Source organism: Chinchilla lanigera, unplaced genomic scaffold (genome assembly GCF_000276665.1).
Source record: "Chinchilla lanigera isolate Chin_1 unplaced genomic scaffold, ChiLan1.0 scaffold00031, whole genome shotgun sequence".
Taxonomy (NCBI): domain Eukaryota; kingdom Metazoa; phylum Chordata; class Mammalia; order Rodentia; family Chinchillidae; genus Chinchilla; species Chinchilla lanigera.
In genome coordinates this window covers 5,340,135-5,361,340 of record NW_004955432.1, presented here as the reverse complement: position 1 = coordinate 5,361,340, position 21,206 = coordinate 5,340,135, and the positions used below count along the sequence as shown (strand labels likewise).

The following is a 21,206-nucleotide window of genomic DNA, read 5'->3' as shown; positions in this document are numbered from 1 at the left end:
CCTGCCTGGCAAGCGCAAGGTCGTGAGTTCAGTTCCTGGTACCGGAGAAAAACCAAAAAAAAAAAAAAAAAAAAAAAAAACTATTTGCTTTTAAAGTGAGACAGGAGAACTGAGTTTAAATTCCAGACCTGTGACCATTCTTTGATGAATAAAGCAGGCTCTGAAGCCAGAACAAAGTTCAAATTCCATTTCCACATAGTGACCAGCAGCATGACCCTGAGCAAGTAAGTCTCCCTGATTCTTGACCCCAGCACATGTAAACTGCAGAAAATAACAATCTGCATAGGTTAGAAAGATTAAAACACACACACACACACACACACACACACACACACACACACGTTCTATGTGGAAAGTGAAAGTGAATCCTACAGTGCTTTATAAATGCTACCTTCCATCCTTTCCCTTCTTATCTATCACACTGATGCCTTCTTCTGAATCCTTAAAAAAACAATTTGTCTCCCAAGTCCTTGTTAGTTTCTAAGTTTGAATCTGGAGAAAGAATACATTAACATCCTTCCTCTCAAGTGGTGAGCGCTCCAAATGTACCACTTCACAGTATTTTAAGATATAAATATAAACTTCAAAAATATCTTCTGCCAGTAACTTTTTATAACACGCCTACAACCCCTTCAACAACACTTAGAACCAGATGTGTTTTGAAGCTGAGCAATTGTTTAATTTTAGAAAGGTAGCAATGTGCACATATCATGTTAATTTATGCACCCAACATAAGGACAGACAAGAATCTATAACCAAACATATTGATAAGTCTGCACCAAATGATATTAATGCTAAGTAGGGTAAATATAGATTACAAATGGTGTAATGCAGTGATGGTGAACCTGTGGCACACATGTTACTGTGTTTTCTTTTTTAAGACAAAAGATATTCATGTATGAGTTGTTTTTCTTTTCTAACTAAAACCTCGGTATTCAAGTTTAATTGCAGTGTTGGCACTTTGCGATAAATAAGTAGGTTTTGCATTTTGGGCACTCGACTCTAAAAGGTTCGCCATCACTGGTCTAGACAGAATTTTCAAGACGGCCCCCAAGATTCCCATTTTCTGATTGTTCAATCAAATATTTATCTAGGTTCTGCATTAAGAAACTCTGAGCATGGAACTAAGGTCACTAACCAGCTGACTTGCAATGATTCCAGATTGTCTGCATGAGCCAAATATAAGCATAGAAGCCCTAAAGAGTTAACTGGGGAGATTCATTGAGAAAGGGCAAAAGAGAGGGAAAAGGAGAAGTGGAGAGCGAGTGATTCAGAGCCAGCCAGGCACCTAGGGTCGTGTTGCCTGTGAAGATGGAGGGAGGACACGCAGGCCGCCTTCAGAACAGTAGAGGTCCGAACACCAGCAAGGAAGTAGGACTTTGGTCCTACCATATTGAGGAACTGAATCATGCCAATGACCTTAACATGCCTGGAAGTGGATTCTCCATCCAGTCCTCTAGAAAGGAGCTACAGTCCATACCATACCTTTATTTAGGGCCATGCACCTCTAAACAGAGGACGCAGTTGAGCAGCACTGCACCCACCTCTGCCCCATGTGAAAGTGTGTGATGATAAATGCGTGTTGGTTTAAGTATATGGGTTTATGTAGCTAACTTTAATAGCTAACAAAACCAAGATAGATGTTCACCTAAGATAGATAGTAAGGTTGTTAATTACAAATGGGTTGCTCCAAATTTATAAAAGCTTTCTCTTTTCAAAGCTTTTGCAGTTTCAGAATTGCACAGAGAGATTCAAAACTATTTCCTTTACTTAAATATGTTCAGTAAATTTATCAAGTTAATAAGTACTACTCAGACTTCAGAACTTTAACTGAAACCTGTGGATACATTTAAAATAAAAACCTCCAACAGGGCCTAGCTCCCTGTCAGTACCGAAGATTTCAAAGTTAGGCTGTCCTTTCAAGAGAGTTAAGCTCACACCAGTCCTAAGGGAAACTCCTTCTGCTAACTATTAATAACTAAAGCACCCCTATCTGCCACATACTGCTCTGGATATCGCATGTGTATTAACCCACTACATTTGACAATTACCTGAGACAAGTTCTAGTCCCATCTGTATTTTATAACTGGAGAAATCCAGGTGATGAGCAGTTAACTGACTTGCCCAAGGTCACACAGCTGCTAATTAGTACAAATTTTAAATCCAAGCAGTCTGGCTACCATGTCTGTGCAGCTAACCACTTGTCTACATTGTTTTACTGTTGGCTACAGGTACCACTTAATCAGACGTCTACAACAGGAACAATAAATACAAGGTACCTGTGACCCCAGAATTAATGGGATTGTTCATTTTCTCTACACAGTCTTGTACTGACCATAATGTAAGGCTGGAGGTATCAAGAACATTCCCTTCGATGTTATGGATTAAAGGTTTGAGTCCTCTCCAAATTCTCATGCTGACATCCTAACTTCATTGGGGTGAGCTGAGGAAATAGGGCCTTTGGGTCATAATTAGGTCAGGAGAGTGCCCTGGAATTAGCACCCTTATAAGAAAAGAGAGATGAGTTTTCTGTCTGCCACGTGAGAATGCAAAGCTGCTGTGTGTAATCCAGGAAAAGGGTCCTCACAAGGACTAAACTGACATGTACTGTGACCTTGGATTTTCAAGCCTTTGGGACTGTGAGGAATTTATTTCTGTTGCATAAGCCACTCAGTCTATAGTATTTAGTTACAGCAGCCTTGACTTCCTAAGACTCAAGAAACCATACACCTTAGCCAGTCAACCAGCACAATCTGCTACCCAGAGTTTCGTGCTGTGCTGTCTCTCCTCCCCTTCGATCACAAACCTCTGCAAGTTTGCACCTAGTTTTGAATCTAACATCCCACAAAGCCTGGCGCCATGGCCGTGTCCTTGCAAAATAACCCCATGGTGACCAACTGAGAGCCTAAGCCACAGTATTTTCCACTAAAGAGCAAAACACTTCAGGTCAGAGAAAGCTACAGAAGGCCCAACAGGAATCTTCTTTAATGCAGAATGACCAAACATATTTAAAAACAAACTGGTCAATGGTTTCTGACAGGATTTATCCAGAAGAAATTATCTTTATTAGAATATGGAGTGAAAAAAATTTAATTACTGACCCTTAAAAAAGTTCCTAGCGGAATTGGGGGGGGAGGGTTGTACGTGCAGGGATGAGGTCTACAATGGATTAAGTCAATGAGAAGAAACTGCAGCAGGTGAATGTTAGGAGGGAGAAACATGAGGTCAGTGATTCTCAAACTTGAACAGAAGTCAGAATCACCGAAAGGGCTTATTAAAACAGTTCCCCACAACTCCTCCAGCAGAGACTCTGAGCCGGTGGATCTTAATAAGCCCTTTCGGTGATTCTGACTTCTGTTCAAGTTTGAGACAACTCCTCCAGCAGAGACTCTGAGCCGGTGGATCTGGTGAGGACTCTGGGTGTCCGTTTCTAACCACGGCCCAAGGCACTGTTGCTGGGCTCGGGAACACACTGGGAAACCAAAAGGCTAGTTGGTCTGGGATGGGCCCAGGTAGTAGACGTTCTTTAAACTGTATTACAAGTTTGTAGTATGTGGTCATGACTGAGGCTAGGAAAACAGTGAAAGAGGATGACTCGTTGAAAACTGACTTTGTTTAGCTGGGATAAAAGGCACAAAAGGCAAATGTCCTTGGAGGGGTTTGTTTCCGTCTCATTTATGGCCGTGAGAAGAGCCAGTGTGGGTATCAAAAGGACCATTAGACATTGCCTAGTAGCGGCCAGCAGTGTACATGGGGGGAACCCGTGTCACTCTATCTTAGCGGTATGATCCCCAAGATTATCTGTGAAGTGGGAGACATAGATCAACATCTATTTTTCTCCAATCCTCTGCTATTCATCTCCACAGCCAAGTGTTACTAGTTAACCAGGGACCTCTGAAAACCAAGGGAGAGGGCAAAGGCAGGGGAAGCGGAAGGGGAAAAGGAGAAAGGGGGCACGGGGGAGAGAGAGAGAAAAGAGGGAAGGAAGGAAGGAAGGAATGCTAGAAGGCCTGCTTCAGAGCTATTTCACCACAGGCTTTAAAGACTATTCATGTGATAAAGTTTAGGAAGTTTGCGTGATTGATCATTCTAAATACGAAGTACTTAACAAAATGAGAACTGAGGCTATTTTATGATCCATTATGCTCTGAACTACAAGCATTAACAGAGGAATCAGATGGGACCACAGAGAGAAAAAGAACACTCAAAATGAGCAGGTATGAATTAGAGCCACATAAAAATGAGACCTTGAGAGTGCTCACTTCGGCAGCACATATACTAAATAATTAGACTCAGAGAAATTAATCGGCGAAAAGATAACTCAGGTGACAAGGACACCAGCTCTCCACAAACTTTGGCTGAAGAATGACTACACGATAATTTCAGCAAAAAGTAAGACTTTTGGTATCTTATTTTTAATCAGAAAATTTAGAAGCTTGCATGATTAATATGAGTAAATTCATTAGTTATTAATTTATGGTTTAATTTCGTTCTTTCACTAAATGATTACTGCTTGAGTAGCTGGAATCTCTTAGAGAAGTTTGGTGTAAATATGAGTTCATGGGTTCAAATTATCCTGGAAGAGGGGTAGTTATATATAATACTTTTTACACTGACATTTAAGAACCATTATACTCAGGGGGCTGGGGATTTAGCTCAGCAGCACAGCACCTGCCTGGCAAGCGCAAGGTAGTGAGTTCGATTCCCGGTACTGGAAAAAAACAAAAACAAAACAAAACAACAACAACAAAAAACCATTATACTCAGAATCCTGCCCTGTCTTTCAATCTGCCCTGAAATACCATTAGAGTGAAGCCTTTGAGTTACTCCAAAGAGGGCAAGAACCTCTCTAAAACATAAGGTAAACAGACAAAGAGGAGGGCAGCAAATGCAGAGATTAATTCATTAGAGCAGGTGATGACAGGTCTAAGGGGGCTGGGTGGCTACACACGGCACGGAAGGGAGCAGGACAGAGGGCACACAATGGGTACCATGAAGGAGGGGTCACAGGGCTGGAGTGGCCTGAATCAATAGTGACCCACCCACGGGGACGCTTTTAGCTCGGTAGTGTCCAGTCAGGCAGCCGGAGTGCCTACAGCAGGCAGGCATTCAATGTTTCTAATCTGACTAACCACTTACAGCAAAATTTACCAAAATGAACAAGTTTCAAAGCAAGCTACTGTGGGATCTTGATGGATATGAATAATGAGATGTGCACAGATTAGCAATGATTAAAATTCAATGAAGATTCCCAGGTTTTACTGTCATAGACTTATTATTTTGGTGAGTTCCTCTCAGATTCGTAAAAAGGAATATTTATTCAGTACATAAAAGGTTTTCATCTCAACAAGTCTACAGAATGAAATCGGCGCTAGTATTATAATACACTCAAGTACATTCATACTTGGAAGGTCACCTTTATCAAAATTCTCTTTGTCAGACCCGGTTGGCGACTTCTCCAGTGGCTATTCCATACTCCACGCTATAGAACCGTGATTCTATAGTCAGAGATCAGAGACGAGACAGAGAGATGAGACAGACCAAGAGAGACAGAGACAGAGACAGAGAGACAGGGAGACAGAGAGACAGAGAGACAAAGAGCCTTTCTTCTCCAGTGTGACTTTGGGAAAGGTTAACCCTTCCCCCCTCCCCTGCTCCAGGGTGATCCTGATTAACAGCAGCTAACCGCAGAGTAGCTTTTCCTTTGCTGAAAGTTAGATTAGAAGAATTGACTCAGTTCCGTTGACAAGATTTCAAATGTTTTCACAAAATATTTTCCTGGTCCCCACAGTAAGCCATAAGAAGAGGCAGTGTCTTTCCTGCACACTTGGAGTCATAGCTGGGGCTCCCTGGGCTGGAGAACTGGGAATGAGGAACTTCTCATATGTGAAATAAGGAGTTGCTTTTTGTTTAAAATTCTTTGAGTCAGTATTTCCCGTTACTTTCACCTCAAAGTATTAACAATACTTGTTAAAAGTATTAACAAAAGCACCTGCCTGGCAAGCGCAAGGTCCTAAGTTTGATTCTCAGTTCAATTAGCAAAAAAATGTCCTGAGTTCGATTCCCGGTTCGATTCCAAAAAAAAAAAAAAAAGTATTATCAAATTACTATAGGCAAACTGTGCCATAATACAAATAACTAAAATCCCCACTTACAATGAATCTAAAAAGTAATGCTATCTATGAAAATCTGGAATTATTTTGGGCCTCAAAACCACTAATCACTGTAGGGTTTTTATCAAACAGTTCAAAACATACTAGGTGTTTCGTTCATGGTTAACCTGCTATTGAAATTATTACTACTGGAAACAGTACTGATTTTAATACTACTACTGTAATTATAATTCTGGAAATAGGAGGAGCAACAAGATGGCGGAGTGGTGAGCAGCAGTGAAAGAGCCTCTCTGAGAGTTCCACCCAGGTACTGGAATACAGCAATGTGAGGAAGACAAGAGGGAAGCAAGTGGGTCCCCTGGACCAGGAAAGATCTAAAGTGAGAACTGAAGGCCACGGAGAGAGTGAAAAGAGAAAATTCAAATACGAGTGAGGAAGCCAGTGGAAACTTCTTCCTGAGTCGGGACTCACTGCGCAAGAGAAGCAATTAAACCTGCAGACACTACTGGTGATCCCAGAGGCCTTCATGGAGAGACAGAGCAGTGGACAGGTGCAGTGAACTAAAAGGACTGCACTAGGTGGCAGTTAGTGTTCAGGGCTCGGTTGATCTGCAGGAGAGAGCTACTGACGAGGCGTCATCTTGGAGAGGGGCCGGCTGAGCTCAGAACTCAAGAGGGGCTGCCAGCTCCATCTAGCAGTTCCCAGCTGGGTTCAGGCCCGCAGAAGGTGTGCTAATTGCTGCAGGCTCAATGAGTCTTGTCTCAGCCACCGTGGCCAGAATACAGCCTGAACTTCAGGGGAAATAAAGGTGCAGGCTCGCTGAGAATATCTGCTACCCCGCCAAAAAGCTACTACTGGCTTGCTGGGATAGATCAGCACAGATCTGGACTCTGTCTCCACACGTCTACCAGTGACCGCAGAGACAAACCGGGCAGTAGACTTTTTTTTTTTTCTTTTTTTTCTCTCTCGTTTGTTGTTTTTGTTGAAATTTTGTTTTTGTTTTTTGGGTTTTTTTCCCCTTCATTGTTTCATCTTGTTTTTATATGAATGCAAAAGGGGTTTATAGCCTTTCTGTGGCTGTTGTGCTGGTCTGTTCTTCCTTTTATCTCTTCCTTCTCTTTTTCCCTCCAGTATTCTACACCAGTTTTCCAAAGTTAGCATGATTCCCCTTTGTCCTCCAGCCTTACTTCTAAACTATTCCTCTTCTTCTACTCCTCTATTTTCTCCCTAAGCCCTTTTAAATTTTAATTCAAGGGTAAAATGGACATATTAAGGACTTCTTTAATGTGCAGAATTGTCTGATTTGTTTTTTATTTTGTTATATAACCACAAATCTAGTTCAAATGGTTAAAGGTGTTAAATTAATAGTTACCTCACTTTGTCATTTTCTAGGTTGTGATTGATGCTATTCTTATTGCTGATGGTACCACTACAGCCAAAAGTGACATAACTGTGCTAAACAGCTAATCTTCCTGGTATTCCAGCTAACCTTCCTGAGATTGACTAAGGGTAATAGAAAATACTGTGGCACAGGGCCAAGGAACTAGGGGCAGGGTCAAGCAGGCTGCAACTTCTCGTCCCCAACAAATTCAAGAGGTAGGATCTTGCAACAGATTCAAAACCTAAAAACTAGCTACATCTGAAGATACCTTGGAGAAGCAGTCATTTCCTAAGGGTTCTAAATACTAGCAATAAAGCAACGCACAACAGGCAATTTATAAGCATCAACCCAGGCATTAAATTTTAAAAAAAGAAAAGAAAATGAAGAGACACTTAAATAAGATGCAACCCCAGGCATCCAGTTTGCCAAAGGCATTAAATTCAAAATAAATCAAATATCTAAATATTAAAAGAGAAACATCAAGTCTGCTGCAAGATGGAATACATAAAACTCTTGAAAACAATGCTATAGGCAAAGATGATCACACAGGAACTATCACAAAGAATCAATAATGGGGATCCCATCTTATTAAAAAGCGAGAAAAAATGTTTGCCAGCTGTTCCATGGACAAAGGATTACTATTGAGAACATATACAGAACTCAAAAAAAAAAAAAAAAATCAGACCTCCCAAATTTAAAGACCCAATTCAAAAATGGGCATCTGAGATGAATATACGCTTCTCAGATGAAGAAATACAAACAACAAATATATGAAAAGATGTTCAGCATCATTGATCATTCGAGAGATGCAAATAAAAATAACACTGAGATTCTATCTTATCCCAGAAAGAATACCTATCATCAAGAAATCAACCAATAACAACTACTGGAAGAGCTGTGGGGAAAAAGGAACCCTTCTCCCATGTTGCTGGGATTGCAGACTGGTACAACCACTGTGGAAATCAGCATGGACATTCTTCAAAAAACTAGGGTTAGAGGTCTCGTTTGAGCCACCTATTCCCCTTCTGTGTATCTTCCCAGAATTAAAAACATCATACCACAGCAATGCACCCATATTTATAGCAGCCCAATTTGTAATAGATCTTGGAAACAACCCAAATGCCTGTCAACCGAGGAATGGATGAAAAAACAAATGTGATCTTTTTATACAATGGAGTACTACTCAGCCATAAAGAAGGATAAACTGGAGACTTTTTAGGTAAAAGGATGCAACTTGAGACCTGTTATGGTTTGTGTCTAGATGTCCCCCAAAGCCTCATGCAGTCATGGGGTGGTCTTCCAGAGTTTATGATTGATCCATGGTCCAATGCTGGGATATGGGTGTGAGTATTACACCCACCCCAGGGTGGGTACCCTGCATACAATATAAGAGAGGGAAAGAGGCTTGCTCTCTGCTGCTCCTCCCTTTTTGCTCTTGTTGCTTTTGCTATCTTCTACTGCCATGAACTGTTGCCCTCTGCCATGTGCCACTCTGCCTTGGAGCCAGCTGAGTATGGACTGAAACCTCCACAGACTGTGAGCTAAATAAAGCTTTCCTTCCTTAATTCTGAGCATCAGGTATCTTGTTCCAGCAACAAGAGAAAAGTAACCAAGACAAAAACCATACTCTCAAGTAAAATAAACCAGACCCATGTGTAAACATCATATTGTCTCACTAGTGTGAAAAGCTGAAAAAGTAAATAAGATCCAAAATGTACAAAAGATATTGTGAAACAGGAAGAAACTATTTGAAAGGAAAGAGAAACCAGGATAGGGTAAAGGAGAAAAGAAGGAAGGGAAAAGACAGATAGATATATAGATATAGATGTAGATATACATGAGATAGTTAAGACAGTTATACTACTAATTTCTCTTAGTTCATTGAAAATAAAAGGTTTGTGCTAATATTGTTTGGACAATTAAATGTCTGTATCTTGTACTCTGAGTAACTAATTTAAAGATAACAATATGCAATATATTAAACATTGTTACTCTCCTATTATGTTCTTTTGAAATTTAGTTTTATTTGTTCTTTCTTGTAAGTAAAATTTTAAAAAAAAACCTCCACCACTTAAACATATTCATAATCCGTCACCAGTAAAGGTAAGTCCACCTTACTTGTGCACAGAGCAAGACCACACCTCCCCCTCAACCTGACAAAGCAGCAAGGTCACCAAGCACTCCCTGTCCCAGAACTTCAATGGACTCTGCCCAGGGGCAGTTTCATATTCCCTATCATTGTTCTGTCTCTTTCCTCTGCTTTCAACAACCACTGTCCTAGAAAAAGCTTACACATAGTTTAAATCCCAGAAAAGACAGCAATTTTTAGACGAAACTTAAAAGGAAGCTGTCTTAGTTATTTTTCTCTCATTGCTGAGATACAATATCCCACACTCAAAGTTAAAGGAGAAAAGCTTTATTTGGCTCACAGTTTGTACAGTTTCAGTTCATAGCTGGCTGGCTCCAAGGCAGGGTGGTGTGGCAGAAGACAACAGTTTAAGGTGGGCCAAAGACAGTAAAAGCAAGCAGGCAACCAATCCAAGCGACAAGCAGTAAGCAACAAGTAGTAAGCCTCTTTCTGTGCATTATATGGTACCCAGACTACCTGTCTTTAGGGAGGATAGCATTCACACCCTTAATCCTAGCATCCTTACTCCTAGCATTGCACCATGAAGCAATCACACACGTCACACCCAGCCACCTCTAAAAAAGCCCCACCTATGACCGCATGGGGCTTTGAGAGGACATCTAGACACAAGCCACAACAGAAACCCTTTCTCGGGCGAAGTGTTCACTCTTTCTGTAAGCTAATACCACTAGAATCCCAGCTTTATCACCTTGCTATACAGATCACTGGATAATCCTGTTTCCTCTACAGGGTCAGGAGTAACCGGAACACAGAGATGATTCCTCTGATCTGAGCTGAATCAAATATCTTTTTTTTTTTTTTGGTTTTGGTTTTTCTCCGGTACCGGGAACAGGACTCACGACCTTGTGCTTGCCAGGCAGGCACTTTGCCGCTGAGCTAAATCCCCAGCCCCTGAATCAAATATCTTATGGTTGTGAGAGAAAAGACATTACATAGTTCACTAGTGGCTTTCAAATCTGTCAATCTTGGGGAAAGTAAGAACTCATTCACTTAGAATTTTAACCTTTTTTTTAAAATCCCGATCATTACCTCAGTCCCCTCTTATGGCCAACTACCAGGGCACTCTAAAAGGAGTTGTACCTGAGACTCTGTATCCATTCAGTTCAACATGTGTACGGCAAACCTCCTAAAGAACGGACATGCTTCTCTTATGATTTGGGTGGGTTCAAAATTTGCTTAACAGTATGAAGCAGGTGATGGCTGTCATCTGGATTTTCTTATGGATTATGTTAAGATGATAAAGATTTATACTTGACATAGCAAAAAGAAGACAAAGGTCAATTTATACACTAGTCACTGTAGAAAGCTAAAAATCAAACCGGGCAAAATAAAAGGCACACATGACTTCCCCAGAAAGCAAGTAAGTACGTAACAGTTAAGGGGGTGATAAAAGACAAGTTTAGTTATGAGTACGGCAGCTAACCCGGGGAAGGCCCTGAGATACAGTGAGGTGACCCGCCATGCTGATAAAAATGAGAAACAGACAATGAACTAGGACCCTGGGCAAAGAATGAATGGAATGCAGCCCACTTCCTACTAAGATCCTCAATTTCAAGAAAATTGTAATTCAAATTAACCAGTTCCTTCTGAGATCTCAGTTTACTGTAAACGTTGTGTTGGACAACTGGACAGGAGAGCCTGAGTCTCTATCGGTCATTTTAAATCCGCAGACACCTGGGTGGGTGACTAGAACACCTGGACCCACCCTTTGCCAAAAATGTTTCTGTTTTAGAAGTCAGAGGTAAGCCAAGGTTAGTGACATCAGTCATATACCCTTGTCACAGTCCTGCTTCCCTACTGGATCAGTATTACTAAGCAACTATACTGTACTTGTAATCTTATTGGTTGATTAGATTCTGACCTATGTTGTACCCACATTGTGACTTTGCTGTATAAATTACCCTGACAAAAGGGCTCAATGGCAACCCACTCAAAACCCCTCCTTTCTCTTAGAAGCTATCTCTCAATAAACCTTTCCTGTTCTTAACTTCCACTGTCTTTTGGAACTCATTCTACGATTTCAGGGGACATGAACTCGGCACATCTGACTTCTACCTGGTTGGGAGTTATATTTCTATATCAACAGATTGGGAGTTCTATTTCTCCTGTATCAGGGCCATGTCAAAAGGACACAGGAAGTGGATGTGGTGGTGCATTCCTGTAGTCCCAGCACTCTGGGACAATGAATCAGGAAGACTGCAGGTTTGAGCCTGGCCTGGGTAACTTAGCAAGAACCTTTCTCAATATAAAAGTTAAAAATGGCTGGACATGTAGTTCAGTGTGAAGGCCCAGGGTTCAACCCCTAGTATCACAGTAATCTCACTGAGAGAGGAGAGAGGAGGGAGAAAGAGAGAAAGAGAGAGAGAGAGACAAATGTACAGTACTTTTGTATTTCGGGATATGTCTTCGTTACTTTCTCACTGCTGGGACAAAACACCCAACACCCACAAGCTGAAGGAGGAAAGGTTTATTTTAGTTATAGTTTATAGAGGTTTCAGTCCATAGTCAGCTGGTTCCCAAAAAAGGTGGCATAGCAGAAGAGCATCTCAGAGGAGAAACACTCCATGGCAGAGCAGACAGGAATCAGCAAGCAGGGAACCTCCCTTTCTCTTTTATTCCATTTAAGCTAGTATAATACTATTGGTCAGTGCCACCCACACCCAGGGTGGGCTCTCTCATTATCCATATGCAGAACTATGATAAACCAATTACTGGACTGATTTCATTATCACACACCCTTAATCCATATTCATGTACCCTAGATCCAGCCGCCTCTGAAAAGCCCTACCTGTCAGCACTTGAGGCTTTGGGGGCACATCTAGATACAAATCGTAACAAGGTGGTTCTATACAAGTGATAAAACTATAAAGAACACCACTGAATGTTTATCACAGAAGTCAGGGTGGTTGTTTCCAATACTGGAAAGGTAAAGAATATATGGCAGGCTTGTGAGATGCTGGTAATATCCTGTATCTGGGTAGGATTATATAAGCATTCTCTTTACATTATTCTTAAACTGTTCATATATGTTGTTTAGACTCTTCTGTATTCTGGTACAGTTCAGTATCTTAATAGTATTTAAAATAAGTAAGAATTTTAGTCACAATGTAAAGTTAGGAAACCAGGGTTGGTATGTACAGAAAAATCATCAATATTCAATAAAGTTCTATCTCACTCTTTTACACTCCTTCATAGATGGTACGACCAGAGTCTGTATCTCTACCCTGAAAACCAGCATGTGCTGAATGCTCTATAAACACACAATGGATGGATCTGATGAAAGAATGAATAAATAAATAAATAAATGAGCAAATAAATGAACAGGTAAGCAAGTAGTATGAGCAAATTCCTTTCTTCTAATACTTTCAAGCTTCAAATTACTATATAAGTAGCAACCAGCACTAATACACTGAATTGGAATAGAGTTCAGTTTTTTAAGTTGCAAATCATCTCTGACAACAATATTGAAATAAAAATAGCAAATAAAACAAAATATAACTAGTTTTCCAGCTATCAGATGACTATTAATACTATATGTGAATGCAATAAAAATATATGTGTATGCAAAATAGTCTAATTTTTGTTTCTATTTCTAAAGACATTTCAAGATCTTAGAGTACAATCATTTTGAATGAGAAATATGACTACATAATGCTATCAATTATAAAACGTATAAAAGATTAGAGGATCTGTACTGATCCTCTAATACACCATAGAGCTTTCATTAAATTCTTTCATTAAATTCTTTCATTAAATTCTTCATATAAGCTTTCCTTTCTTTGCATTTTTCTTTTATTAATCATTTAACAAAAATGAGTCTGAATAAAAATTGCTTATTTCAATTTTCCATTTGTTTCTATCCCAAATACATGGAAACTTGTCATAACTACTGTTTTTATCTAAGGAATAATGCTTTTGTTTTGTTTTTCAGACAGGGTCTAATTCCATTCCCCAGGTCGGTCTCAACCTCTTGGGCTCAACTGATCCTCTCACCCCAGCCCCCAAAGTAGCCGGGACCACAGGGGTGAACCACTACACTCAGCTCAGGAATAATACTTTAATTAAAGAGTCCATTCATAAATGAAAATATGACCCCATATCATAAGTTTGTTAAATAGAATACACTGTATATTTTATCTTACAGAACCAAACTTCAACTTCCACATGAAAGCATCTCTGATTCAGCATAAAGCTTGGCTACTGGTAACTTTGATTGTGGCACTAAACCATATACAAATATTATGATTAATTGTTCATCTTCTAATCCTTCTTCCCCTGGAACATTAGCAGACAAAACACAATAAACCAATTCTTTTACAAAAACTTTTTTGTTTCAGTGAGTAGCTCCTCTAAAAGCATAGAATGGAGAAATGTGGTTTGAGTGAAGAACGTAATTCCAGTTACTGCGCGTGATTAAGTCACCATAACTTCATGATGATGAAGCCTGTGATGTCCTTTGGGGAAGGCTTGCCTTGGAGAAAAAATGAATTTTTGGTCCAATCAAGTCCTTGAATTATCAGAAAATATGTCCAGCTCTACCAAGATAAGATGTATTTTTCCACGCTGAGAAACACCCAAGGCCACTTTGTTCACTTTAAGTTACACATGAAATGAAAGGCAGTGCATCTTCCCACACCTTCACACCCAAACCACTCACTGGACTTTTGAGTGGTAATAATGAAACTATTGAATTTGGAGAAATTAATGGTCCATTACAAAGTGAACTAGTGAGAGAACCACACTTGTTCGTGGAATATAAACTCAATTTATTGTAATACAATGTGCTTTTCATAAAAATAGAGAGGCTGTATCTTGTGCATAGTTAGGGGTTTTGTTATGATTTTATATACACAATAGTAAGAGACTTTTTGCCTAAATAGTATCAGTGATCTTTGAAATTATTTGAATCTTTGGCTTATAGCCATGCAACATCTGAAAGCTTTAAAGGGCGATTGCTTTAAAGCGACTGATTTACACGAAAACAACAGCCTTCAGTGTCTCTAAAAATTGTTGCTATGTCTTTATAAAAGTGTTCCAATTCAACCTATGTGCTAGATAACCCATAAATTTAATTTTAATTAAACATGACCAGTATTTGAGTATGCAAAATTCACAGCAGTGTCTTTCAGAACAAATATCTAACTTACTTCAGTGGTAATAATTCCACTGAGTAAAATATAAGATATCTATACTTCATCTTGCTGTCTCAGAATCCCATTAACTCATAAGAATATCTATTGCACTGATGTTATTTTAGATATCCTTTCATTCTTTTACACTGAAGGGTAAAAAAGGAAAATGAATGACAGATATTTCTATACCAGTTATTGAAAACACATTTTGGAGCAATAATAAATAGTCTGAGGATACCAGGCCCTATAATCCATGAACAGATCTTCAGAAGAGATTTCTTTGTAAACCACATTAAAGCACTGAGTAACTGATTCTTCTGCATAAATAACCAAAGCAAGTAAGAGAAGGAATGAATAACATAATACGATGTGAGGAAATCAGTAACGGCCTAGGCCTCCATAGTCTTCCTGCTGCCAAGAGCCCCTCAGTATTTTGGTTCCTATTACTTTTCCACCTGTGTGTCTCTGCTGCCTCACCGTCCTACCCTCCTACATCACCTTCTCGCCTCTTGCACATGCTAAGCTTGGTCCTGCCTCAGCATCTCCACCCTCACGATTCCCTCTGTCTAGGAACCCTGACATGCAAATATAACCTCCTTCAAGATAGTCTGTCCCCAGTAATCATGGCCAAAATAGCACCATCATTTCTGCACCACTGCCCCTCTCTGAGATTAGCTTATGTAACACGTCTACTGTCTGTGACGGAACTCAAGTGACCCAAGAACTGAGGACATATTTTGAGTCCTTGGGGTCTAGAAGACCTTCAGCACTTATTAGAGGTTTAAAATACATGTATATGTGTTTCTGTATGTATATGTATAGGCTTACATGTGTATACGTGCATATATGTGTGTATATGTGTATAATATGTATGTGTACAGTGTCATATATGCATTGTATGCATGTCTATGTATGTGTAGACACATGCATATATGTATCACATATACATGTATGCATGACATAAAGATAATGATCATGAACTAAACACAGATTTATCTTCTACACAATAATCTTGGAAAGGTATTGTGGCACATGCCTTTTATCCCAGCCCTCAGGAAGATCACCACAAGTTCGAGGCCAGCCTAGGCTACACAGTGAGTTTGAGGCCAGCCTGAACTACATAGCAAGATCCTGCCTCAAAAAAAGTAGTAATAATTTTGTATTAAACATACATGTGAACGAATATTCACCATAATGCATTTAGTAGAACAGCAAAATATTTGCTTATTGATTTATTAGTAATAAGGATCTATTATTACTATCACATATCATCATCTAATTATAATGTTATCCTCACCACTTATTTTTACCATCTTCATAAACTAAACTGTAAATACAGCCTGGTTATATAAATGAGATACTTCCCAAGTTAGTTTTTAATCCCAATTGAGTTTATATCCTTTTACCCACTGTGATTCCTACTTTCCCTACAAATTCAGGTCCCCAGTGGAAAATATGTGGAGGTGACTACAAGCAAGTGATTCTCCCAAATAAAAACAAGACTGAACTTGCCCATTTGGATGGAACTTGGATACTCTTCAGTTGACTGCTTCTGTCCCATCTCCACCCCACATACACACCTTCATCCCCACAAAACCTCTCATCTGCCTGGTCAGCCCCATCCACTCACCTCTGTCAGGTCTGAGCTCCTAGTTATCTATCTCCCCACATCCTGCCACTGTGAACTAGGGGAAAGAAGAGACTGCTATAAGGATAAGAGAGTGAGAAGGAAACTATTTTGTTGTTACTAAAATAAGAGGGTGATAATCTAAAGATTTGGATTGGTCAAGTTCTGAGAGCTGTAAATCTCTCATGAAAGCTTGTTCCAAATCTCATTTCAAATAAACAGACAGGGCTGGGAATACGTTCAGCAGCACAGTTCCTGCCTGGCAACTGCAAGGTTCTGAGTTTGAGTCCCGGTTCCAAAAAAATAAGTAAATAAAATAAAATAAAATAAAAAACAGGCTACATATACATAAAAGATGGGCTCTTTTGTTCTAATTATCTCATGTATTTCACATCATAGAACTAGCCATAGTGTATATGAAATGTCCATGTCTCTGTGTTTGGTGGGGGGGTGGTTTGTTAGGATCAAGAATTACAGTTGATGGGAATTTTTTTTTAATATTCTTGGACTGCTCTGCAAAGTTTAATTATTCACTTCTTGAAGAACAGGAGTGAGATTTACAGGAAAGGCTTTGGCTTGAGTTGCTTAGAGAATACAGTTCAATGTCTTTAGTAAGCCTTTTTCTTTCTGAGGGCTGCTTTACAATAAAGCACAATACCCATTTCTGACCTCTAGGGAAGTCCAAAGTAGCCTCAGGACTAATTTGGCCAGGCCAAGCCATATATTTGGTCTTACTAATGTATCTATCCTAAGGACAGAAATTGTGCAACTATGACCCCACAAAGAATAATTGCCTCTTATCATTTTCTTCATAATTTTGACAAATAGGAACCAGATATGCTTTTATCTTCAGCATTTCCTCCTATAGAAGTTGCATAATCTGGTTATCGACAATCTTGTTTATTGAACATTCTAAGTGAATATTATGTAACCATAATTTTCTTTCCATTACAATCTAAAAATATATATTATTGGATCTGTTCTGCCACTGAAATCCACATAGGGATGTATTTAATTTTCCTCTAGTTAAAAAATACTTTTCCATAGCCTTAGATTTGCTTCATAAGAAAAAGAAGGCATTTGAACACATATTTAACTTTTCACCTTCCTGCTCCTATATCAGCATAACTACAGACAATATACAATGAAACCATGAAATACCAATGTCTGTTCTATCTAGAAATAAAATGCATATATCTGTATCACATCACTATAGTGTTTATAGCATAAAAAATTAGCCACCAGGCATGGTGGCTCACACCTGTAATCCCAGCACTTGGGAGGCCATGGCAGGAGGAATGCCGTGAGTTTGAAGCCAGCCTGGGCTACATAGCAAGACCCTGTCTCAAAAAACAAAACAAAGAAAATTAGCTGCCTGCCACCCACGTTTAATATAGACCCTAGGCCAAAAAACTAAAAAAGCACACTGCATATGTCTTAGCCCAGGACAATGTTATTATTTTGTCCCCTGTATTTCTAGTAATTTCAAATCTGCACTGTAATAAGAAGAAAATTTCCCAACAGAGGTTCCTGCCAGTTTCTTGAAAACAAAAATCCCACTCCCCTCCAGTATTCTAAGCTTCCTTCTCTGATATGCATCCTCCAGGAGCAGCAAGTCTGGACCTGAGACTACTCCCAAGGAAGTGAGGCAGTTCGGGCAGAATGGACATGCAGAAATATCCCTCCTTTCTACTAAAGTCACAAAGTCAAATGTCAGGAACCAGAACACTGGGGAGGGGGTATCCCAATGGAACAATGATTTGAGGGAAGGAGTCACTGAACTAGAAACCTAAGGTCCCACTTCTCAAATCCTTTCCAGGAAGGCAGCCACTAGCCACTCATGGTTGTCGGGCATTTGAAATGTGGCAAATGCAACTGAGAACACAAATTGACCTGTTTTTGAAACAAGGTCTCTCTCTGGGCTCAGGAACTCCTAGGATCAGGCCATCCTCCTGCCTCAGCCTCCTTAGTAACTGGAACGACAGGCAGGTATCATCTCTACCCAGCTAATTTTATTTAATTTAATTAATTTAATTAATTCAAACTTAAACAGTCAAAAGTGACAAGGGTCTGTCTATCCAGATAGTATCATTAATCATGACTCTTACAGTCTTTTACTTTTTTGTAGTACTGGATATTGAATCTAGGGCCTTCACACTGAGCTACATTACCAGCCCCTTTTACATTTTATTTTGAGACAGGGTCTGGCTAAATGGCTAAACTGCCCAAGCTTGGCTCAAATTTATAGTACTCCTGCCTCAGCCTCCCACAGCACTAAAATTACAAGCATGTTCCACCACGTCTGGCTGTATATTCTTTTTTAAATTCAGTGACAGTCTTCCATCTGGCTGGCTCCTCAGTCTGGAAAACTCAGGCTTGACTTTTCACCCTGAATCCTCCTGTCCAACCTTGTCTTGCTGAGTTGCTGCATAGATGCTTCCAGCGAAGCTCTGGGCCAGGCCTTTCCAGCCCAGAAAATGGGCTGGGCATATCCCTGGTCCCTCCCCATTTACCTGTGGTAGAACATGGATGTAAACTCTTTCTAAAGAAGGGAACAGATTTATTAAACACTATCCTGACCCAAAAGCACGAAATTAAATCCAGTGATGTATCAAAAGCCTCTTCCAAACTTAAAATTCTAGATCGATTAAGATGACATTTCTAAAATCATATCATAGAATAATCCTAGTACCCTACGCCTCACAAAAATCTGCCCCTTCAGTCAATGTATCTCATCCAATGGCTACCAGGTGTTGAGAATCATGCATTATTAATTGAGTCCAGGGGACGTCCGAAGCTTGCCCTTTGGGCCAGATGTGGAAATGCCCCGCTGGGTCGTTTCCCACAGCTGGAAGCCCGAGGGCTAATGACTGCTGTGGTGCTCACAGGGCAAAATAAGACCTGCTAAAGACAAAAGTACAGTTTCCTCATTGCCCCCATTTGTCCTTGTCCTTGCAAGAATGTTTTGTTCTTGTTCCTAGTCCACCATGGTTGTTCTTGTTCCCAGAAACACCCACTGCCCTTCCCCCACTGTCCCCGACTCAGATGTAATCAATAAATACGGAGGTTCTGGCTGCCTTGTGGCCTTGTGTTCCCGAGCACAACTGGTCATCCCAGATCCCTGCACCTCAATTTTGTCTTTTGCTTTTTCTTCCCACCATGCACCTTAACACTTGGCAGGAGACTGGAGGCTCCCTGCAGGGGTCCCTGATAACTGACACCATGGAAAGGGTCTCGCACAACCAGGAGTTATTCAGCACCACACACCACACAGGCAGCCCTAGCAATGCAAAAGTGTGTTGCTGTTCTGCTGTTTTTAATAAAGACATTTCAATACCCAAGTATTATTCATAATACGTCACTCACAGAAAGTTCAGGCCACGTGTGTTCTTCTACAAAATATCGGTGGAACTCGTATATTCTTAAACCTTTGACGGCTCTGCTAGTTCAAATGCACCCCTATTTCTTGTTATTTGTCAAGCTTTATAACTTGCAGTGAATATAATAGTTTTAAATGTAAAATTAACTAGTACAGGAAGACAAAAACCAAAAACTTTACAGAAAGATAGGAAATTGGATTCAACGTGGGTCTGACAAAAGCAGGGGCCACATGGCCAACACTCACTGGTTCAGTACGACATCCAGGATGAATGGCGTCCCGAAGGCCTCGACCTGGAAGCTGGCCTGGTTCACATGCGTCGACTGTGATCAGAAAGATCAGAAAGAGGAAAGGCACTTAGTGTTCAGCTGTAGCAGTCAGATGATTCCTATTTTTATCATTATTCTAAGAGGTTTACAGTACCCCAAAGGAGAAAAACAACCCAGCATGGAGAAGAAATGAAAGCGCAGGAAGGCAGAATTTGCACCTTTGTAGAAGCTGCACCTTCTCCAGGGAAAGTAAATTGCCACCCAATTAAGAAGTGTTCGGGCTGGGGATTTAGCTCAGGGGCTGGGGATTTAGCTCAGCGGCAAAAGCGCCTGCCTGGCAAGCGCAAGGTCGTGAGTTCGGTTCCCGGTACCGGAGAAAAAAAAAAAAAAAAAAAAAAAAAAGAAGTGTTGACAGGGGCCTACTCTTCTGCTGCACCAGAAGTAAAACATTTCATTTCCAAGAAGACTTCACTGCATTAGCCCTATTCTTATTAAATGACTACCTCCTTTAAAATTAAGCTTTGTACATTCAGAAAGAAAAAAAAAAAGGAAAACATGCTCCATTCAAAAGGGAAATAATACAGTGAATATGATCTATTTACAAGGAAGACTTCTAAACCTCTACAAAACCCTTTCATCTTATCTCAAATACAGACTTTAAAAATAATATTTTAGTTCTACTTTACCAAACCTAGTTGCGGAGGTTTCCACACCATCCTAGAAATAAATTCAAACGTCTGCACATCTACTGCAAATATTGCCAATCAAATTTTTCCTGGATAAAAATAATCACTATTTCCTACGACATCCTACAAACTCTCACAGAGAATCATGGTAACTCTAAAAAATATAGCACTAACAATACTGTTAATATTTGGCACATTGAATGATCATGTACATTAATTGAAAACAAGAGAAGTTAAACTCTTCTATTTTACTCCCCAAATATTAACAGGAACATTATCTAAACAAGACTATGACCTATTGGAATTTTTTATTTATGTATTTCTATGACATCCAATTTTCTAAAGTAAACATATGTAATTCCTACAATGAAGGGAAAAAAAGAACATTATTTTAGTGATTAAAAAACACCTGAGACACCATATGCAGTCTTGGAAGCTGACATGCTGCTTCCTGAGAACCTCACATAAAG

The 21,206-nt window shown here is 39.9% G+C and overlaps 1 protein-coding gene across 5 annotated transcripts in view; it reads right to left on the bottom strand.

Moving 5' to 3' along the window:
- The window catches only part of Adam22 (ADAM metallopeptidase domain 22), a gene marked incomplete at its 5' end in the record, with an annotated part of 230,265 nt that overhangs the window by 174,942 nt on the left and 34,117 nt on the right, over nucleotides 1–21,206 (bottom strand). For all 5 annotated transcript variants that reach the window (XM_013516010.1, XM_013516012.1, XM_013516013.1 and 2 more), the window contains 1 exon segment: nucleotides 20,028–20,104. In XM_013516010.1, the coding sequence (XP_013371464.1) occupies nucleotides 20,028–20,104 (77 nt within the window).